Raw genomic sequence first — 20853 nt, 5'->3', positions numbered from 1 at the left:
ATATAAGGATTCTTATTATATATGTTATTACGTTTTTTTGACGTGATAGGTTTTTCATAAATTAATATTTACATTTAAAATATGATAGCAAATATATTGAAATAGCGTTACTATGGGGTTAAATCGCACGCTGGAGGTCTAATGAATGAATGAACTAGCGTAAAGTGGCCTTTGCACGATTCGGAGGTAGTGCACCCTCGCGCATGTGCGACTCCCGCGCGACTTCGCTACCCTTCCTTCGATCGCGTTACTAGCCCGAGTTCGTTGGAGGATAGTCTTATCGGATAAACGATAGGACAGGCTGCGATACTGCCTGTCTGTTGTTTCCCCCGCCACGAAAACTCCATTGCTACCGACATTTTCTCTTTCGGTGATGGACACGATTCAAATACAAACGACAGCGATTTCGCATTATTCAATACTTGGTTTTCTATTAATAAATAATCGACAAGGCAAAGTGGGACGACATCAGCGCATTCGTCGAAAAGTATCGAAATTTGCAATATCTTTACCATTGGAAGAATTCTGATTGAAATTCTTGTTAAATAATTTTTAATTCACATGCAAGATATATCTAATAATATCTTGTCAAGTTAAAATATTGTTACAACAATTTGAAAATAAATTATATAATATGAGGATATATTTATAAACAAGTAATTTGTTTTTGACATATATTTATTCAATATATATTTATATTTATTTTTAATATATATATATATATATATATATATATATATATATATATATACATATATTAAAAATAAATTATTTTTGCTTATAGTTGAAGAGAGATTAATGAAGATCTTTTAGTACCCCAGATCTTCTTAATTTCGATAGCATTTCTCTCTCCGTTTTCGCAAATCACCTCATATCGCACTACCGTTATCGCGCACCCTTTCGAACGGATCTGCAACTCGAGCGTGTCCGTTTCGCATTAAAACCGTCTCCGGGATGGATGCGAAAGGAGGGGAGCCACGCGCGAAATGATCCCTCTCCTCCGAGTCCCGAGGAGGCTCGCATCGGGGCCCGACGCGAGAGCCGTTGCATTTTCAGAACGGTACTCCTAACTGTATCTCACATATGTGTGTGTACGCGTGTGTGTGCGTCGTGCCGCTCACCTGTCGGGCAGCCGCGCTCACCGATCGCCGAATAACAGCAGCCGATGAACTCGCCGCACGACCGGTGCGGCCATTGATCAAAGGAGAATTGGTACATCTCGTTAGAAGCTTGCTTTGTGGAAAAAACCCTTTACTTTTGTCTTGAATATATTAATTTTTTTTTTCTCCAAGAATACTTATAATATTTTTAATTGGGGCAAAAATTACTACAAATTATATTTTTATATATTGTAAAGACAAGTCATAAATAGATGTATCAGAAATAAATCTTTTGGCAATTTTAGATTTGCGTATCTCTAATATAAAATAAATTCTTTATTCAAATTAACACCTGTCGAAGTATATACATGTATAAATAATTATTAATTTAAGTTTGGAAAATTAAATTCATAAAGAAATTACATTTTTAATGATTTTTTATGTAATTTTTTTTCTATAATTTTTTTTCTATATACAAAATACAATATCTATTATATCTATTATATCTAAATAAATAAAAGGGATTGCTTGCGCTCTTAGAAGGATATGTGAAGAGAAACGACGGCTAGCGGATTTTCTTTTACGCAAATATTTACGTACATGCGGGTCGCGTGTACGGATACTCACGTAATGTGGGCCCGTTTGTCGGAGATACCGTAAGACCTTGCGATGTTACGTCACAGCGATAGAGAACTGGCGTGGTTAGGAAGACGCACAAAGGACGACAGAGAAAGGGGTAAAGGAGAAAGGAAGGACAAATGCGCTTCTCTCTCGTGCGGAGATGAACTCTGCGTGTTTTAAATTAGTATTCTTAACGTGTGTGAAATTCTATTTCTATTTCTCCGATGTCGCGAAACGGTACATATTGTTACGTTTGGCTTTGATCTATTTTTATCAGAAATACATTGAAGACTTTAATTATCAAAATATTTATATCGTGACAGATATTTTAAAATGTGGTGAATATAAGTTAATATTAATATTAATAACAAAGAATAATTAAGTTTTGATAATTAATTTGCAGTAGATTGTTTGTTAGGAACAAATTAAGAGGTCTTGTGTGTGTGTATGTTCGAAAAATATGTATTACAAAGTATTAATTGTTAAATAGATTTGAAATTTAAATAAAATAAAAATTAAGTGTATTTTAAGAATGTCTTTCAAATAAAATTAATAAATCATATTAAATTAGATTCAATAAATAAAATTGCCATCATTTCTTAAAATAAAGATAATATTTTGTTAAAAAGAAATAAATATTTTTTAAAGAAGATTAACTAAAGTTTGATATTTCTTAAATTTAATCTAGATTGATTCGAGGAATAAAAGTAGACACGTGTGTGCGACTTCGAAATGCGCTTAGCGTTTAGCACGATTGAGTTCGTAGAAGTAAATCGGGCCAAAACAGCCGTTGACTTTCCGCATGAATCAAGGAGAGTGGGTTAGAATCATAGATTCCCGCTAGTTTTATACCGTTTGCCGTTAAGCTTTTCATGCGTGCGCGCGTGCGTGCGTGAGTACGATTCCGATTTGCGGATGTTTGGTTTTATGCGAGCCGATGCGTGTCCTGATAAGTTCTCATCGCATGCAACGAATCGCTCCCCTTGTGCTCGGTAACGAAATTTTTTCCATCAATCCCTTCCATTTTATTTTCTAATATTTTCTCGAGTTTTATATGCAAACACTCACAGTTCATTATAAATGAGAATAATAAACTTGTAGATGAAATATTAAATTATATTAAAGTTATATATTATGTATAACATGTGATATTAATAATATTTTGGACTACATTTGTATTTAATTAAAATTCTTTGATTGAAATTTTTCAAAGTTTTTCAATTGAAAAATATTGCAATGTATAATCTTCTAATTATTTTACAGATTAATCTGCAGTTGGAAAATTTACCTCAAAGGTACTCAATTATTTTTACATAATTTTACATCTTATTTTTTTAGCCATTTAATATTTTTTGAATTTTCTCCTGCGTTGATTTATAAATTGTCAAAGAATGTTTTTTACCGTTCGAACTGATGTACCGTTATCGCTGAAGAGATGTATCGTTTGTTCTTAGTCACTATTATCTTTTACGTATATACAAAATCAAACGACGCGACGTGTCAACGGACGAATGACACGATGCTTCGTTAAATATTTCGCAAAATCGCTGTTGATCCTTTCTGCTGGCGCGAAGGCTTCGGTTAAAATCACCAGGCCCTTCCACAACTCCCTCCGGCCCAGTCACCCCACCCTTCGACCCGGACCTCTCCTTCCCACATCCTACGTCTGCCTGCCGGCGGTCCGCGTCCACGTGTTTCTATCTGCGGTCAGTGCACTTTGCTGCACGAACCGCGGCCGTTTACCGAAGGTCCACGCAACGCGACCGCGCTTAATAATCATCCTCCGGAGGATCGTCGACCCTGCGCGCCCGGGAAGAGCGCAAGAAAACAAAGCTAGCATACGGAATTCGGCAGGTTGCGCGGCAGGGAAAACGATCGGTGCATATTATGTCACGTGCGATCATAAATGAGCGTGGAATTTTGTTTGTCGGCGATGAGAATGATTTCAAGTTGAATATTGATGAATTGGATCTGGCGGAGCACTTAATTAATTTCAATCTAGAAAAAATCCAAGCATTTCTTAAATTAAAGTTTAATGAGATTTAGAGAAAAATATTTGCAGAACAACAGTTTCAAGTGTATCAATCTCAAATCTGATTGTATAAATAAATATTTTACTTATTTCCTTGAATCTTTATTATAAACAATTTTTTTTTATTCTACAAATTTATTTAATTTTTTATAGGCAATGCTTTTTTCTCAATGCCTATGTAAATTTATTCATTTTTGCTTATATATGCATCACTCTTTCTGCGTTTTTATATTTATTTATATTTATTGATAAGATATTTTTATAATTCTAAAAATAGATTATTATTTTAAATTTATTTTCTTGATATCATTGAATCAATAAATCGATGATTATTCACATATCATTTCTTATTTCACGGATCTTACATGTATAAATCATTCAATCCTCCTAGCTATCTCTTTCACAGTATGTCTTTATATTAACAGTATTACGGATCCCACCAATGGATCTTGGTTTTATAGATGCTCTTTAGAGATTATTGGATCTATAATTCTTCGATTCTTTGCATATGCCTTCGGTTTCGTTCAACGATCTCGCGGATTCTGCTTCTATCAGCTCGAGATAGAAACGATGTGTAAAGGCGGAAGTAAGGGAGACCACGGAAGATTCTCGCCCGATAAAGGAATACGCGTGGGTTCCGGTCATTCGTCTCCATCTCGATACTCTCTGGCGCGAACGCCGCCGAGTATCTCCGTGTCGCTGACACGTACTAAACGGAATGCGACGCTTGGAAACATAGTCGCGGAAGTGGAAAAAATGCAGATGCAATCGCTGCGACACGATATACTAATGATGACGTGAGTATTTTTGTATCGCGGATTGCTGACATCACTTGCACTGAAATATTCACGTATAATTCGCCTCGTCATCGTAAAATTATTTTTGTTTTTTGCTACCCAGTATTCTTATTAAGTCGACAGTTTGCAAACAGAGCAATCTAATTCAATGGACGCTAATGAGAGATAAATGATTTATATTTAAGTCAGGAGACATTTTTTTCTTATCGAATCGATTATGATAAATTTGATATTTTATGTGTGAATTCTCTTTCTAAATTAGTTCTACTAGTGTTATTATAAATAATAATTTAAATAGTTGGAATATGATTTTTCTAATAATTTTTAATTATTATATTTAGATTAAAATTAAAGCAAATTTTTCAACATTATAATATTTAATTTCTAGTAATTTATAAAAATTTTAAATAAATGCTAATTTGTTCTTCAGTATATTAATTATATAATTTACTTGTAATAAAATTTTCCAGGTTTGTATTTGACAAATACTGGATCGTAAATATAATTTAACATAAATAGCTTGCGATCGAATCGAGATAACGATTTCGAATTACTATGGCCTTAAACCGCCAACCTTTTTTTGTAAAAGAAAGCATTATGTCTTCTAATTTAAATCACAATCAATTTTATTACGTCATCGCTAATTCGTTCTCAACTACGTGACCTGCCTACGCGCAGATAGACACGAATACCAGTAGGCTTATATGCCAACGAGAGTTTGGACAAAGGAGCGACAAAGAGGAAAGGAGTCAGAAAGAGCGAGAGGTAGATGAAGATAAACGAACGGCCCTAGGAAGGTTGACGGCCGGGTGGTTGTTTCAAATCAGGCAGGTAAGGTGCTTCGACGCGAAGAAGAGACATCGCTCTCCCGCCACGTGGTGACGACGGGGTCAACGTCCTCTGGACGAGGTTCGTGGAGGTGAGCACTCGTGGAGGTGAGCCACGGCCGGTGACTTTGCCGCGGACTTGCCTAAAGTTCTCGCCGTTCATCCCGCCGTTCATTCTTTGTGTCTTATGAGGCGCGCCGCAATCCTTCTCTTTGTTCCGTGTAGATATCGTCAGGAATTTTTGTCGACCCCCCTCGCGGTTCAATCACGCGACAGCCATCACGCGCAGGCCCTCGTGATTGATGTGCCGTCGTATATATTGTACATCGCGCTATAATAGGCACGCGTGCAAAGAACTATACGAAGTTGAGTGTATCATTCTGTAGATACATCGAAGACAAAGGGTTAATTACTAACGCCTACGGGTTTCCTTCCGGGCCATTCTTTGCTAGAGTTTTTTTCGATGGGCAAAGGGAATGTCTGACAATGAGAAGGTAAACGCGTTTGCGTGTTCATTGCGAAGGCTATGATATGGGATTATACCTCGTTCATTGTTTTGATGCTAATATTAGATTTTTAAAGACCGACAAGATTATGATTGACATATTTATTTGCAATTTATTATAAATCGTTTATTAAATATAATATGTATATATGGAGAATCTGTCTCGGTTTTCGGACATCATTTTTCCATATTGAATTTTCTCATTACATCATCGCAAAAGAATGCAACAGTTAACAATTCATAATTAAAAGATAATAAGAACATATTTCGGATTATTTATTTCATATAATATTTTCAAATATGCTTCATTAAAATGTAATAAAATTTATCTGAATCTTTTTATTGATTCATGTGTTTGATTTACCGATAATCCACAGTATTGACTTTTGCCATTCACAGGTTTCTTTCATGATTAGTTATCACGTTATCTTCGCTTCCTGAAGATGTTCTTAAAGCAACGCAAGATTTGTCCTTGTAGGAAATCGTAAAGGGACTACGTTACATGGTTCGCGTCCGCGAATTTCGATGATCTTCCGGATAGGAGCGGGCGAACGCGAGTTTCGGCTGTGGTGAGGACAAACCGAGCGGTTCGAGCAAACGGGCGCGTAACACCTGCGGTCAATGACCCTTGCGGTGCTATCGAATACCTGCCGACGCGACGACTCGCTCTCGCGTCGCTCTTTCGGTCCGTGATGGCTTCGATTCGGCAATCGAATTGCGATTTTTGATACGACAAAATCTAGCCTTTTTCGAGAAGGGGCTTTTCTTAACATTCGTCAAAAAATGAATATTATTATTAGAATTTATGTATGTTTATGTGCACGACTGTGTGTGATTAATCTTTGAAAAATTTTATCTACATATGAGAGAGAAAAACACAGAAAGAGAGAAAAATAATTATAAAAATTAGTAATAATGACTTATAGAAATGACTTATAAATATTAGTAAAAATGACTTATTAATATTTTAAAATAAATGACTTATAAAAATACGACGGATTTTAAAATATTAGGATACACATATACAATATTTAGAAATTATTATGATCTATGCATTGATTTGTGCATTTCCATAGACATATACATGATTCAATTATCTCATAGTCTCGCTATTTTATCATCTTAAGTTTTTATTATGATCTTAAGTTGATTTAGTAGCATTGAATTTTTTCCATTTTGTATTCTAAGTTTTTATTATTGAAAAAAATTAACAGAATTTAAAATATCAGTCGTTTCTTTTGTGTTAATTTATGTATTTAAAAAGAAAAAACATACACAGAAAAAAATATACATATATATTTTCTTTTCAAATAATAAATATTAAAAAAACTTTTTGTAATATACGAACGCGCATTATGATCTAATAAAAACGAATTCAAGATATCCCAGATTCCATCCGATAATCCGATATATCCTACGTGATTAATAAAATATTAATAATATAAATATGATATATAAGATATATAAGTATATGTATAATATATATGATATATAAATAAATAATCTCAAAATGAAATAGTTAAAAAAATTTGTTTTAGAAAAATTATTAAATCCTAATTGTCTTGTTAAGACAATTAATATCTAATTAGATATCCATTATCATTCAGTTACCCTACGTCAATATCACTATTGCGTGCGTCGGATAGAATAAAAAAGTACGTGAAAGGGCGTTGAACGTGGGCTCGACCTTCCCCTTCGCGACCTTAAGCGCGAACAGCAATGAGAATTGACTCCAGAAGAGAGGAGATATCGTTTTATGAGTCATGGATAGAGCGTGGCAGTGACCGAGCTCGTTACGAGTCGATTCTTGCTATCGCGTGTTCCATCTCTCTCCAAATGCGCTTTAAACCATTTGAGAAAGTCTCTTTTCTCTTTTAAATTTCAAATTTTATAATTCAGTTTTTCTAAAGGAAAGAAATATTTCTGTAATTCTGCTCCATTTAATTTTTTTTTACTTTTGATTTTATATAGCTTAATAAAATTCTTTCTATTTTTAATTATCGGAATCTTTTGAGATAAAAGAAATGTTTTTTCTAACACTAGATTTTTAAAAATATGATATTAGAGTGACTCGTGTGTAAATATATACATATATTTCTCTTCATAATAGGATACATTTTATATAACGGTGTTCATTAGAAATATTAGAAGAGAAATATTAAAGCCAATCATATATAATTACTTGATTATTATTTAGCATCAGCGCTAGTTAATTAATTAATTAATTTATAATCCTGATTGAACATTGATACAAGTTTCTTTTACGCCAATAAATCTCCACGTGATTTATCGATTATTGTCGGAAGAGCTAATTATAGTAAAGAGATCGGAATCGCTTCATCTCTAAATTCTCTGTCGATCGGTATAACATTAACGGGCAACGAACTCACACTCGAACTAACGGACTTTCCCGTTCGAGTCTTATTGAATGAGAATCTGGAAGTTCGCGCATATGTTCTTTTCTTTTCGATAGTCAAGATGCGAAAGACTTGTTTGGAGCGCATAATCGGAAGCAGAATTTTCATCACTCTTTATATCCTTCAAAAAAAGTAATTAAATTACGGATGGCAATCCTTTTATATGATTTTTAATCCAAGTAAATTTTTATTGTAATTTCATACATCAAGATATGTATATTATGCACTTGATACATGATATGTAAAACAACAATAGAAAAATTATTTATTTAAATTTAATTTATACTAAAATGTATTCTATTTTTTTATATATTCTATTTTTCACGTAGTTTTGTTTCTAAAAATGTTTTTCCCCTTTTTTTAATTAAAAGATAATACTATCGCTCCTATAATATAAAAGTATATTGGAGTAATTAACGCAAAAATATTCGATATTTTATAATCAAACGTTGAAATATATATTGCAAATTTGGCAATAATTCTGAATCTTTAAAAGAATTTAATGTTTCGTAAGAGTAAGATGCAGAGAGGGGGAAAGAACGAGAGAGATTTATATCTTATTCTCAAATCTTTCGCACAAGGGTAGGTCGGAAAGTGTAGATCATCGTGAAGATGTTGAAAGAGACACAGTCCAGGGTCGACTCAGAATGGAACGGTATATCCTAGTAATAGTAGTAGTAGTAGTAGAGTGAAGCGAAGGATGAGGGAAAGATGAGACACGAGACGCGGGTGGGGGTGGAGTAGTAAGAAACAGCTGGTAGGTTGAACGAGTCGCGCGAGTTCAATGACTGGAGAACTAAGGAGCGAAGGAGTCTGGTTTTGAGTTAGGTAGGTAGGTAGGTAGGTAGGTAGGTAGGTAGGTAGGTAGGTAGGTACGTAGATAGGTAGGTAGGTAGGTAGGTAGGTAGGTAGGTAGGTAGGTAGACGCGCGACGAGTGGCGCAATTACGCTCGTAGCTACGCATGCTCGCATAATGTACGTACGCACGCGTCACTCGCGGGTTTACTACTCCGATACGCGGGATATCGATATTTGAACTTGAGTGAAAGTATCGATGCTGCATTTGGTAGGGATGAAGATATCGGTACCTTTAAATATCGATCAACCTCACTTTCGAAATTGCTATCGTTAAAAATAGTTTTGAAATATTTATTGAAGCACATTAAAGTAATATAATTTTCATTCAACTACTTGAGAGTTTATTGTCAATTTCAGTTTGTTATAGAATATTTATTTATTCAACAATGATTGATAAAAATTAGTTGTGACAACTTTTTAAAATAAAAAAAGACTCGCGATACACAAACTGCGAAATAAAGAAAAGACAGTTTCTATTAATATTTGAATGGTTTCGTAGTATCGATTGTATCTCTAGTCACGTTTAGTAATGGGTCTCGAATTCTAAAATTATAATGATAGCCCTCGTTTGCTGGGGTATAAATGACTTATTATATCAACATCAACATAGATTAGTGCTCTCTTTGCGAAAGATAGGTTTATATAAAAAAATTAACATTTATTTTTTGTTATGTTTTACGTAATTAACCCTTTGTATACCTGTAGTTAAAGAGTTAAATTTGTTATTAATTTATTAATACCTCGGGAAAAAATTCAAATCTATATTATATATCATTAAGATAAATTAGTAGTAACTCATCACTTTGTATATTTATGTTTAGTAGTAAAGAAATTTACGTTTTAAAATCAGCAGCGCAGCTAAGAATTATTATTTAAATAATTTCGTAGACATTATAATGTTATACTCAATTTATCAATTTATTTTAATATTTGTAAATCATACAAACACACTTTTCCTAAATAAAATAATAAATAATCTCATTTCTTTCTTTTTCTCATATTATATGGTGTAAATGTACCTCTTTCTTAATATGATTTACAATAAGTCTTTTGCGTGATGCATGCGTCTTTTGATTGTTCCTCGAGGTATACGGGAAGAAGTACTTGCAAGGATCGTTTGGACTTGCTTGAAATCGCTCAGAGTGGCTCGGTCATGGGCCTACCATAACGGTACACGGCAGCGTAATTTGGGTAGAGGCTCTCATCGACATATACAGGTTTGGTTCATCGCCTGCTTATACCCTCCGTGCGTTTCGATGTGCGCGATGCGACGTGCTTGGGTTAATGTCTTTACATCGGTTAGACGACCGTACTTATGCCTTGCGGCGTTATAAATAAATATCCGGGGTTACCGCCCTCTTTCATTCCCACGCATTCTGGAAGATTGTAGCCTAATGGGGTGATTTTAGGTCCTTTGAAATGATAGCAAATTTAATGTATGCTTGTTCATTGATATATAATACGTACATATATTATATCTTTATAATAAAATATGAATAAATCATAATCCAAAAAATTTGCGGTTTTTTAAGAAATTGCTCTCTAAGATGTTTTTAATTCATCTTCAAGAAGATTATTCTCTAATGTAAGAAGCATGATAGCAAATATTGCAAACGCTATTTTAATTATTGAAATTACAAATAATAAAATTAATTAATATATTTGATCAATGATTAATTCAACAATATATTCGTAAATATCATATTAATTTTTAATTATTGGAGTACTTTTATTTTTGAAGTTGTATTAATTAAAAAATCAATAAAACTGAAACATTTGTTTCGATGAGGGGCTTGTATGTATTATCTAACTATCTCAAACAGCGAGGTAGACAAATTCTGATGATTGATTTTACGGGAGCAGAATTGATCCTGTTTTAACAAGTAATGAACTGTATTCGTACGCTTCGTTTTCTGTCTATCACAATCAGACTTGATCAAGACTTGATTTTCATACAATCTGAAAGTAAAAAACTAACAAAAAAACTAACAAAATTGAAGTATATATATATAAACTGAAAAATGTAATAGAAAGATAAGTGTAAAAATAAAAAATGTGTGCATATAAAATTAATTACTTGTTTGCGAAAAAATCAAGTTTATGGTTATTTAGATTTTTCTCAATTTTACAATTATTATATTAAAATAGACAGAGAGAATAGATGGAGAGAAAATTCTACAAAAAAATCACTGTATGTCACATATTTGCGAATTTATTTTTTTTACATTGCGTGCTAAATATATTTGATTGCACGTCATTGCGGTATAACTTTGTTCGTTTTTCGCAATGTGACAACTCTGAATTTTCGTCGTGATTTGCATGAAATATATCATTTCAACTCATGAAAATCCGACATACAATATCGTATGAAGCTAGGTCATAATTTCACCTATCTCGCATAATGGAGCTCTCTTGCTTATTCAATTTGACTCCTATTTTCACCGACTCAAATAAATCTTTTTCCGGCTTGCCAACGTCAAAATTTCGTCCACGATATCATCCGTATCGCATTTTGCGATAAGGATAAAGAAAAATGGGGAGAGCGCCGAGGACAAAGACGGAGAGCGGGCGCACATGAATGCGTGGTGGGATCACGTGCGTGCGTGCGTGCGTGCGTGCGGTATACGTTTGGAGGGTTCATTGACCCTTGCTTTTGTTCGTGTACCGAGCAGCAAGCCCGTCGACGCTTAGTTCGGGCGATGGGCGCCGCCGACCCATCGGGGTCCGGGCCGCACCGGGAACCGAAATCCTCTTCATGGCCGTCCCCAGTTAGGTAATCGATCGCAACGCCCTTAAATTTACCAAGGTCTTTACCACCTGTCGCAGAAAGAGAATCTCGCCTTTCATTATCTGTCCTTCCCTTCGCTCCTTCCTCACCCTTTCCCCGTCTTTTCGAGGTTTCTCCTCTTATTCCGTTTATTTCCTCTTCCCATGTTGCTCAATTTTTGATTGCGTAATATTTCTTGGAATTTAAATCCCGATACTTCCTCAACAATCCTGATAATTTATTCAATAATTTTATTCGTTATCGTTTTGATACTTTGCAATCTACTTGTTTTTTACTTACATGATATGTTTTTTAAAAATATTTCTATAAAAAATATTTCTATAGCACTAAAGTTGTATTGTGCATATTTCCGTCTGCTTATCTTTATCTTCATATGAGGTTTTATAATGACTACGTAGCTTCATCGCTTTCAGTCAATTAATATAATTTGATGTACGTATCTGCTTTTGCATACATTCGATTTAATATCAACATATCTATCTTGTTTTTTAACTTTTATGTCTATGAATGTACAAAATACAATTTACGTGGTTTTATTTTCGTTTCCTGATTTTTTCTTAGATTTTTTCTTATATTTATTTTATATTGTTTTATATTATTTCTATTATACAATTTAATATATTATTACATATATTATTAACTAATTTATAAAAAATATTTTATTACTATTATATTATTTTATTATTTTGTCTTCATAATTTGTTAACATATTCTTTCTTTAATGGAATAAATTAATAATATATTAGTCAAATATTTCGACACATAATAAAGGAAACTAAATAATTTTAGTATATATTCCCAAAGTTAATCCTATTAATATCTCATTTTAGCATTTAAATTTTTATAGCGAATCGCTAATTATTATGAAAATGCAAATACACCAAATTTTTAATAACATTAAAATTATTATATTTCTTACTTGATTTTCTTATAATTCTGATAAGATTGGTTAAAAATGTCAATATAATTTGCGGCAATAGAAAAATCACCAATCGACTTAATCATATCGTATTTATTATGACGCAGCACACAAATAGACGGCTTATTAATATAATGTGTTAATAATATATATTTATTAATATATCTCTATGTATTAAATCTCTATATACACCTCTCTATAATATATCTTTATGTATTAAATCCGATATTATTAAATTAATTATATCTGCTATGTTTTTCAGATATAATGGAACGCATATTAAATATTACATAGCAAAATAATTATTTTTGAATGGAATTGACTAAAATTATCGTATTCGCAAAGGAGATATTCGAAATTATAACTAATTGTAATTATTCATACGGGACCAGTCAGCACATGATGCTATATCGTAATTATCAAGGGATAAAATCGATAGCAATTGCGACATTTGCACGCGAATGTGGAATTATATAAGCTTGAAAAAAGGTATCTTTTAGGATTTTACGTTTTTCAAGCAATTGCATAATTAATTTTTCGTGAAAATTTAATCAATTTTCTAAACCTGTATCATTTACAATTCATATCTCTGAAATGTTATTAATATAATAATGATTTTTTAAATCCCATTAATTTATTATGCGACTGTAGTTGTAGAATATTCTGTCAATAAGCTTTCCTCAATTTTAATAAATAAATAAAAGTTTGGTCATTTTCATAATTAAGATTGATATAATTGTTAAGGCAAATAAATTTCAAGAAGTAGATGCTCACGGATCAAATAAAGAGCGCATACTCGATGGATCTCAGAAGAGCGTCGCGGATTACGCGACCACGTCGTCAGTATGTTACTGACCTCGAGTGACCCTGCCATCATGACCGCAACATCGCGTACTGCTACCTTTTGCGAACGAGCCTATTTCTCTGTCATTAGTATTCCTTTTCATTATAATTGAATATCTTTCTTTTATTATTTCTCTATACTCTTGAATAATTCTAGATTGATTTACTATTAATCTCTTCACAATGGATAGAAGCAAATTTATAACTTCAAACTATAATCCATCTCTCCTAGTCTATAAATTCAGATAAAATGCAAAAATCGGACATTGATGTAAAATTTTTATCATTTAAGACCGTACATATTATACAGACAGTCTTTTCTCTTTTTGACATCATTATAATTTCTTACAATATATAAAAATGAATATTATTTCATAAACTTTACACGGCTTACAAAAGGATTAAAAATTTAGCTGATAAAAAACAGCAATGTTTGTTAAATAATTTGTTCAGGAAGGCTAGAAACATCTATGAACGGACAAATTATGCGATCATTATGCCACAAAGAATTAAACGTGTATAATGCAAAGTAAATAAATATCATGAAAAAAACTACTATTATAGACGATTCGACTCAAAAATTTACGTCAATAATTCTGAGATATCAGCAGATGTTTGACGAACGATTCATCAAGATTCCATTCGATCAATTTACCGCGATGTTTACGAGAACATGACATTGTTAGTTTGCACACACACAATAGACGATGTACAGTATGTTTTTTATAACAGTGATCAAGTCAGTATTTCGCAAAAAAGATGCGAGCCTCTTCTCCGTTAGATTAGTCGGCCGCAACAAAAGGGGTTAAAGCGCTCAAAGAATCGATGCCGTGTGAATCTTTGATGGCGTCCATTAAATCTACACACTCGGATTCGCTTATATCGTGAAATTCTCCGAAGTCTTTCACCTTTTACGCCAGGAATAAATTTTACCGCGATATTATCGAAAACAAGTAAAATTTTATGCAATAATTATGTATAACGTTGCACGAAATTAATTAATATATTGTAATTATCGTTGACAGATTGACACGTTGTAATTAAAGAATACTTCATTTCACAAAAAGTGTCACAAAACATCCTCGCATGAGACTTGCATAAAATTCTTTTTATTTCGATAAACTGATGCGACGTGTCACTCACCTCTTATAGTGCTAGGCATCTTGTAGAGCTCGCATATCCTGGTATTCACCACGCCGCCTCTCCCAAAAATCGCCCTTATCTCACCTCGACTTTCTCACTTATCACCCACTTAAGCAAATCCGTTAATCACTGCTCGCGTTAAGAATAATTCCGTCCTTTTCGGTTCGTCCCTTCAATCGATTTCTCACTGGTCATTCAACTACATTCACACTTCTCTCCTTAAGATCAGAGATTAAAGAACGCGTCTCCGCCACATACTGATATCGAGCGTCGCGACGCTCGATCCAGAATCGATCACAGTTTTGTCCTCCACTTACGATTTCTTGGATTCCTATTCGGACGCTCGTACATTCGAGCTTATTCTTTTTTTTTCTTCTTCTTCTGTTGCACTGTTTCAATTTCAAAGATGCGAATACAAGTTTTTGCTATATAGGTCTCAATTTTATGATCTCTCTTTCAGTCTTTCCAGATTTAATTGATCCTTTTAATTAATTATCATACAATGTTTCGAATCAGCTCGATAAATTAAATGCTCACAAATTGCATAAAATCAGTTTCATATCGATTAAATTTCGATGACAAATCGTTGGAGTTCGTTGCTCTCTGCGAATACGATGCGTTCCCACAAGACGTCATTGACCACAACTACTACTTTTGAAACCGGAATTGACGTGATTAAGAATCGATAAATCGCGACAGCACGGGATGGAAAATCCAATATAGATTGTAATCAAACCTTTAATCTTTCAGAGGTCACATTCAAGTCAATATATATATGAACCGTATTCTTACGCGCTTGCGCGCGTATCACTGTAATTCCAAATTTGCACTCATAGTATTTGATGTACTCTTTTACAATTTCGGCTGCTTTAATCTTCCTTTGCCTAAAAGAATTACTTCCGTAATAAATAATCACCAATCAAACATCATCCTCGTTTATCTTCTCAAGGAAACTAAAGCCTCACACACGCGATCAGGAAGTGATTTTTGCCTCTTCGATGGTGAACTGTTAATAAGATCGTCGTGGCGCTATTAGTCGCGATTATCGCCTACTATTTTTGCATTATTTAAGAATTGCCGAGTGTTTCCTTTTTTCTTTTTATGCGAGACTTTCTTGTTCGGGAATTTTTCTACCGCGGTCTCTTCGTACGTTCCGTTGCGCGTCCGTTTCCGTTCGATTCTACCTATTCTCCTCGAGGTTCGGCGGTGGTCCGGTGGTGGTAGCTGGTGAGTGACTCTACCACGGTGATCCACAGGTGCTCGCGCACGGTGTTGCTCGTCGTCGTGCCCTCACCACCGTCGGCTGCCACCGCCGCCGCCGCCGCCACCATCACCCTGCCCCTTCTACGTAGGTTCACCAGTTCATTCTTCCGCCTCCACCGGTTCGCCGTCGTTCGCGTGCCCCTACCAGACGAGCGGTAGCATAAGCGAGCAGTCTTTCTTCATTCCCCACCAAAACGACTGTCTTCCTCACTGTGGTCCTCTTCTTATGTTTTGCCTCCTCTTCCTCCTTCTCCCTCATCTTCTTCGTTTTTCATCCTTCTCCATTTTTCTTGCGCTCTTGCTCCGTCTTTGCTCTCCTCCTTTTTCGTTGGTCCTCTTGGCTTGAATCTCCCGCTCCCTACTTTCTTCTCACGCTTTCTTGTTCCGCTTTCTCATATTTTTCTTCTCTCTTTCGCCTTTTGCGACTTTCTTCCTACTCTGTCTCTCTATTCTTTTCCTGTGATGGCTCTCGCTTGCTTATCGATTCTTTTTTTTTTCTTCTTTTTGTCTTTCGTCTTCCTTGGCTATCTATTGTATTCGCTTCACCATTTTTTTTGTTTTCTTTATTTCACAGTCTTGCCGCCTCCGCTTCCCCATGCACGCGGATCTCTTCCGTGACATACGTCGCCCGATCGCGCCGTTCACCGTTATTCGCCATAGTATGCTACCCTCTTCAAGTTTGATATCTTGCCGGATCCGTCATACATTAAGCACGCGGATTAATCAAAGATATGCAGTCTCGATGTTTAGTAAAATAAGAAATCAATGATGATAATCAAAATCAAAGATAATTGAGATTGATTGTATATATATATATATATATATATATATATATATATATATATAAATTAACTAATTTTAGCTATCTTATATAAAAAGAGAACATAATATTTTATTTAGGTTATAAAACTAGGAAAAAATTGATGCATTATTAGAATAAATTATATATAATCATTTATGTAATTAATAATAATACATATAATTAATAACGTTTTTGTAAATTTAACATTTTTATAAATTAAATCAGCAGAAAAAATTCTGCTCAACATAAATAGAATTTCCTATTCTTTTTTCCTTTATCCGTTTTTGTAAATTAAATCAAATAAAATGTACTATATAAATAGAATTTCCTGTCCTTTTTAAATTTATACTTGTGATGTGTGTACTGGAAAAAATACTTGTGTGTGAGTATTGCTTTCTTGCATCAATTTCTATATTTCATCCTTAGATTACATATAATAAGATTATATAAAGAAAGAGAGAAACATTAAACTATATTTTAAATATGTAATATATGCGTGAATATCTTTTTTTAATGTTCATATAAACATGAAGAAACTTAAATAAAATCTTTATGTAAAAAAATCATGTTTGAAACTTGTTATAATTTTATTTTATATTATATGTTCTCGTTCTTATATTTTTTGATTTTTATTCAAAAAGCAAATTCGAAAATTTAATCAGGTCTAATTTGTATTGTATATTAATATTGTCTAAATGAAGATATCAATTTTGATAATGATGATTTTTATAATATTTTCTTTAATTGCTTTTATTTAAGTTCTGACTATTATACAGAATGCTTGGTAAAAAACATAAGAAATTATCAATTGGCATATATCTTATAACTAATTTTTTATCGTATAAGACAAAACATTGGTATCAATATAAATCATGATATATATATGTAAATGATATTGAGACCACGTGCTCTCTTTTGCCGTTTTACGTGTGCGTATGCGAATACATCCTTGTATGCGCGATAAATCGACAAATCATATATTCAGGATGAAATGTTCAATCTAATCTGTTTTAACCCATCCATTTTAAAGTAACAGATTTATTTATAATCTACAATTTATATCTACAATCTTTATAAATTTATTAAAAAATAAAATAAAAATTTGTCACTCACCAATGTGCAATAGCCGAGTTGAAGGTATTGAAGCTACGTTGTTCTGTAACATATAAATAGTAGATTCAAATTGTAGTAACGTCCAAAATAATTAATATTTCAAAATATTAATATTCTATCGCATTAAATTTTATATTAATAAGGAGATATTTAATGTACTAATTTTATAAATTCTGATAAGATCTTATTTCTTATTAAACAGAACTTATTTTACAGAGAGGGGGATGATAGAAAAAGCTTTTATATAAAAAGCTTTTTCTCTTTTGTTTAAATCATTTAAGGAAATATATCAAATTATACGCGATTAATAAATAAGTGATATACAAGTAATAAATTATTTACCCTAGGATTACTCTGACGGTACCCGATATATATCCTAAGCTTCCTCCTCTCCTTAAAATATCAAGATCACCAGACTTTGTTGATTCACACACCCGACACTTTAAATGACACTCCCGAATTCGGACGCACGAGACTTTGCATGGCACTCCCGAACTCAAATTACGCGACATTTATACGGCACTTGAATTAATTAAAACACGAAAAGCGATATCAATCGAAAGTGTTAAAAACTTGAGTACTTAACGTCCCATTCAGGATAAACCTTCCAGATACTAAGCCCTCCCACCAACGTCAAAGTGTAATTTTTGGAGGATTATATTAATTTTAATATTAATTATCACTTATTTTATAATTTTAATTAATTTTTGTAATTTTAATTTTCATAAAAAACGATCGCTTTTCGAATACAATATACATTTCGCCATATAAGCTATAGCAGAGCGGTTTTGAATATATAACGATGTACTATGTGACAGATTTCTTTTTCCGGAGCATTTTTATTTAATATCAAATATTTTACGTTTTATAAATATTTATAATTTTACCGCTAAATATTTCATTCGTCGCATTTCTAATTGATTAATAATAAATGAATCAGTATATCATGATTTCTCATTACTTAAATTATTTGATCCGATTATTCGTGTGTTATTTCGTCTTCTCAATTTGGAAGTGATAATGATAACAAATTATATATCGGAGAAAAATTTAAAACGTAATACAATACATTTGAGTTAACAACGTTAAAGTAATATAATTGACATTTATATAAATATCACAATTTCTATTCTCTGATTACTTCGATTCCTACTTCAAATTAATAAATTGCGTAATATATCTGCTTGAATAAATAGTCATTTATATTTATTGATACGTTTATGATTCGTTTATCGTTAATTAAAATAATTATAATAGATTGATTCGGTTTGATTCTTAGTATTTGTTATAAAAATAATTTAAATGTCTAGAAATATTATATATATATATATAACGGATGGAGTTGTTATAATATTAGTTATTCGAATCTTATGACAGAAATAACAAGATGGAATTTAATTATTATTGCGCTACGCATTACAAAAAGCGAAAATTGAATACGTAATACTTAATGTTATTGTCGTTATGGAAATATTTAATGCGTTAAAAAATATATTTATGCAGAATATTTATACCTTTTATATCTTGAATTTGGAATTATTTATTACTAAATGATTGAATGTATATGATATTTTATTATACGTTAATCTCTCAATCCTGTTATTTGTGCATTAATGCGTATTGTTAATCCAAAAATAAATAATACATCGACGACAATTTCAAAGCAATGCGAGATACATTCAGAATAGAGTATTATATCAATACCAGTATTAAAAAGAAGTAAGAAAGAATTATTTAAAAAAAATCGGAAAATAGAACAATAAATTATAAATTTATTATCGCTTCGGTCTCTATTGGAAATAGCTCTTTACTCAATTATTTGTATAAGTTAGTTACCTATATCATAAGTAAATGTTTTTAATGAATTGCTTTAAATGTGGCTAGTTGTTGAATTATACACTTGCTGTCAATTAATTACAGAAGAAATCTTAGTGCATTCATGCACTAGTAAAAAAAATTAATTGTTTCACGCAGATTTCTCGTACAGTTGTTATTCTAGATATTTCGCGATGAGAAAACATGATCGCAGAGAAAGAATTTAATTGTATAATTTAAATTTATTATAAAAAATATCTATAACCTTTCAATAATTTACAACCATTAACTATTATATCTTCTATTTTAGATTTAATTCGGAATGTGTAAAAATGTAAGAAAAATTCAGATTTTTTAAAAATGTATTATTTTGTAATATTAATATTGTAGAGAGCGGAATACCTTTATCTTATTATATTTATGCTAAATATGTAATAATGAAAAAATAATTGTAATTAATAATTATACCAAGAAGGAAACATTTAAGAAGTTCTTTAAAAATTGCAAAATTTTTTTTTAGATTCCGCATAAGAAGTATCTGCAAAGAGATTGACATGTTCATAAAGTTCTAAATTTTATCGACGATACTCTCTATATGTTAGTGAAATATTTTTTATATTGTCGATGGACGTGTTGCATACATAATGGATTTTAAAATGTCTCTACAGATAATAATCAAGTGGATTCAGACTCGAGAAAACTGGTCAGGTAATAGGATCTACCTACTATGATCTGTCTACTAGGAAATTCTATATATCTATTTACTAGGAAATCATTATTTTAAATAACATCTAGTTTCGTTAAGGTGTAGAATAAGATTGCCATAAAGTTCAAAATGTACGAATATATGTATTCCTTAAAAACATTAATTTATGATGAGATGTGTGTGTTCAGATTTATATTCAAGTTAAAACTCGTTAAATAAATTGCTGTAATAATCATATTGAACATTATATTCATATTAACATTACATATTAATATGCAATATAATTATAATTATAATTAATATA

The 20853-nt window shown here is 32.3% G+C and overlaps 1 protein-coding gene and 1 long non-coding RNA gene across 10 annotated transcripts in view; one reads left to right on the top strand and one right to left on the bottom strand.

Moving 5' to 3' along the window:
• Hr3 (nuclear hormone receptor 3 ROR-beta) overlaps positions 1–16305 on the bottom strand; it is a 97343-nt gene extending 81038 nt beyond the window's left edge. Inside the window, exon 1 of the mRNA XM_083095470.1 lies at positions 14851–16305. Coding sequence (XP_082951596.1) covers positions 14851–14869 — 19 coding nt within the window. The 5' untranslated portion in view covers positions 14870–16305. The remainder of the gene's footprint in view (positions 1–14850) is intronic.
• Positions 1–20853, top strand: part of LOC145969379 (uncharacterized) — a 34266-nt gene that overhangs the window by 8441 nt on the left and 4972 nt on the right. For 4 of the 9 annotated variants that reach the window (XR_014438082.1, XR_014438085.1, XR_014438083.1 and 1 more), the window contains exon 3: positions 20364–20551. The exons of 1 other annotated variant lie outside the window; for it this stretch is intronic. This is a non-coding gene — a long non-coding RNA (uncharacterized LOC145969379). Of the gene's footprint in view, positions 1–4308; positions 4551–5228; positions 5470–6281; positions 6764–10243; positions 10271–20363; positions 20552–20853 lie in introns of those variants that run through there. 4 more of the 9 variants (XR_014438080.1, XR_014438079.1, XR_014438081.1 and 1 more) reach the window with 4 other exon arrangements.

This window comes from Camponotus vicinus, unplaced genomic scaffold (assembly GCF_025532165.1).
Source record: "Camponotus vicinus isolate PSW18456_S1 unplaced genomic scaffold, iyCamVici1.0 SCAF_3, whole genome shotgun sequence".
NCBI classification, from domain to species: Eukaryota; Metazoa; Arthropoda; class Insecta; order Hymenoptera; family Formicidae; genus Camponotus; species Camponotus vicinus.
The sequence above is the reverse complement of the archived record's forward strand: the minus strand, read 5'-3'. Positions and strand labels throughout refer to the sequence as shown.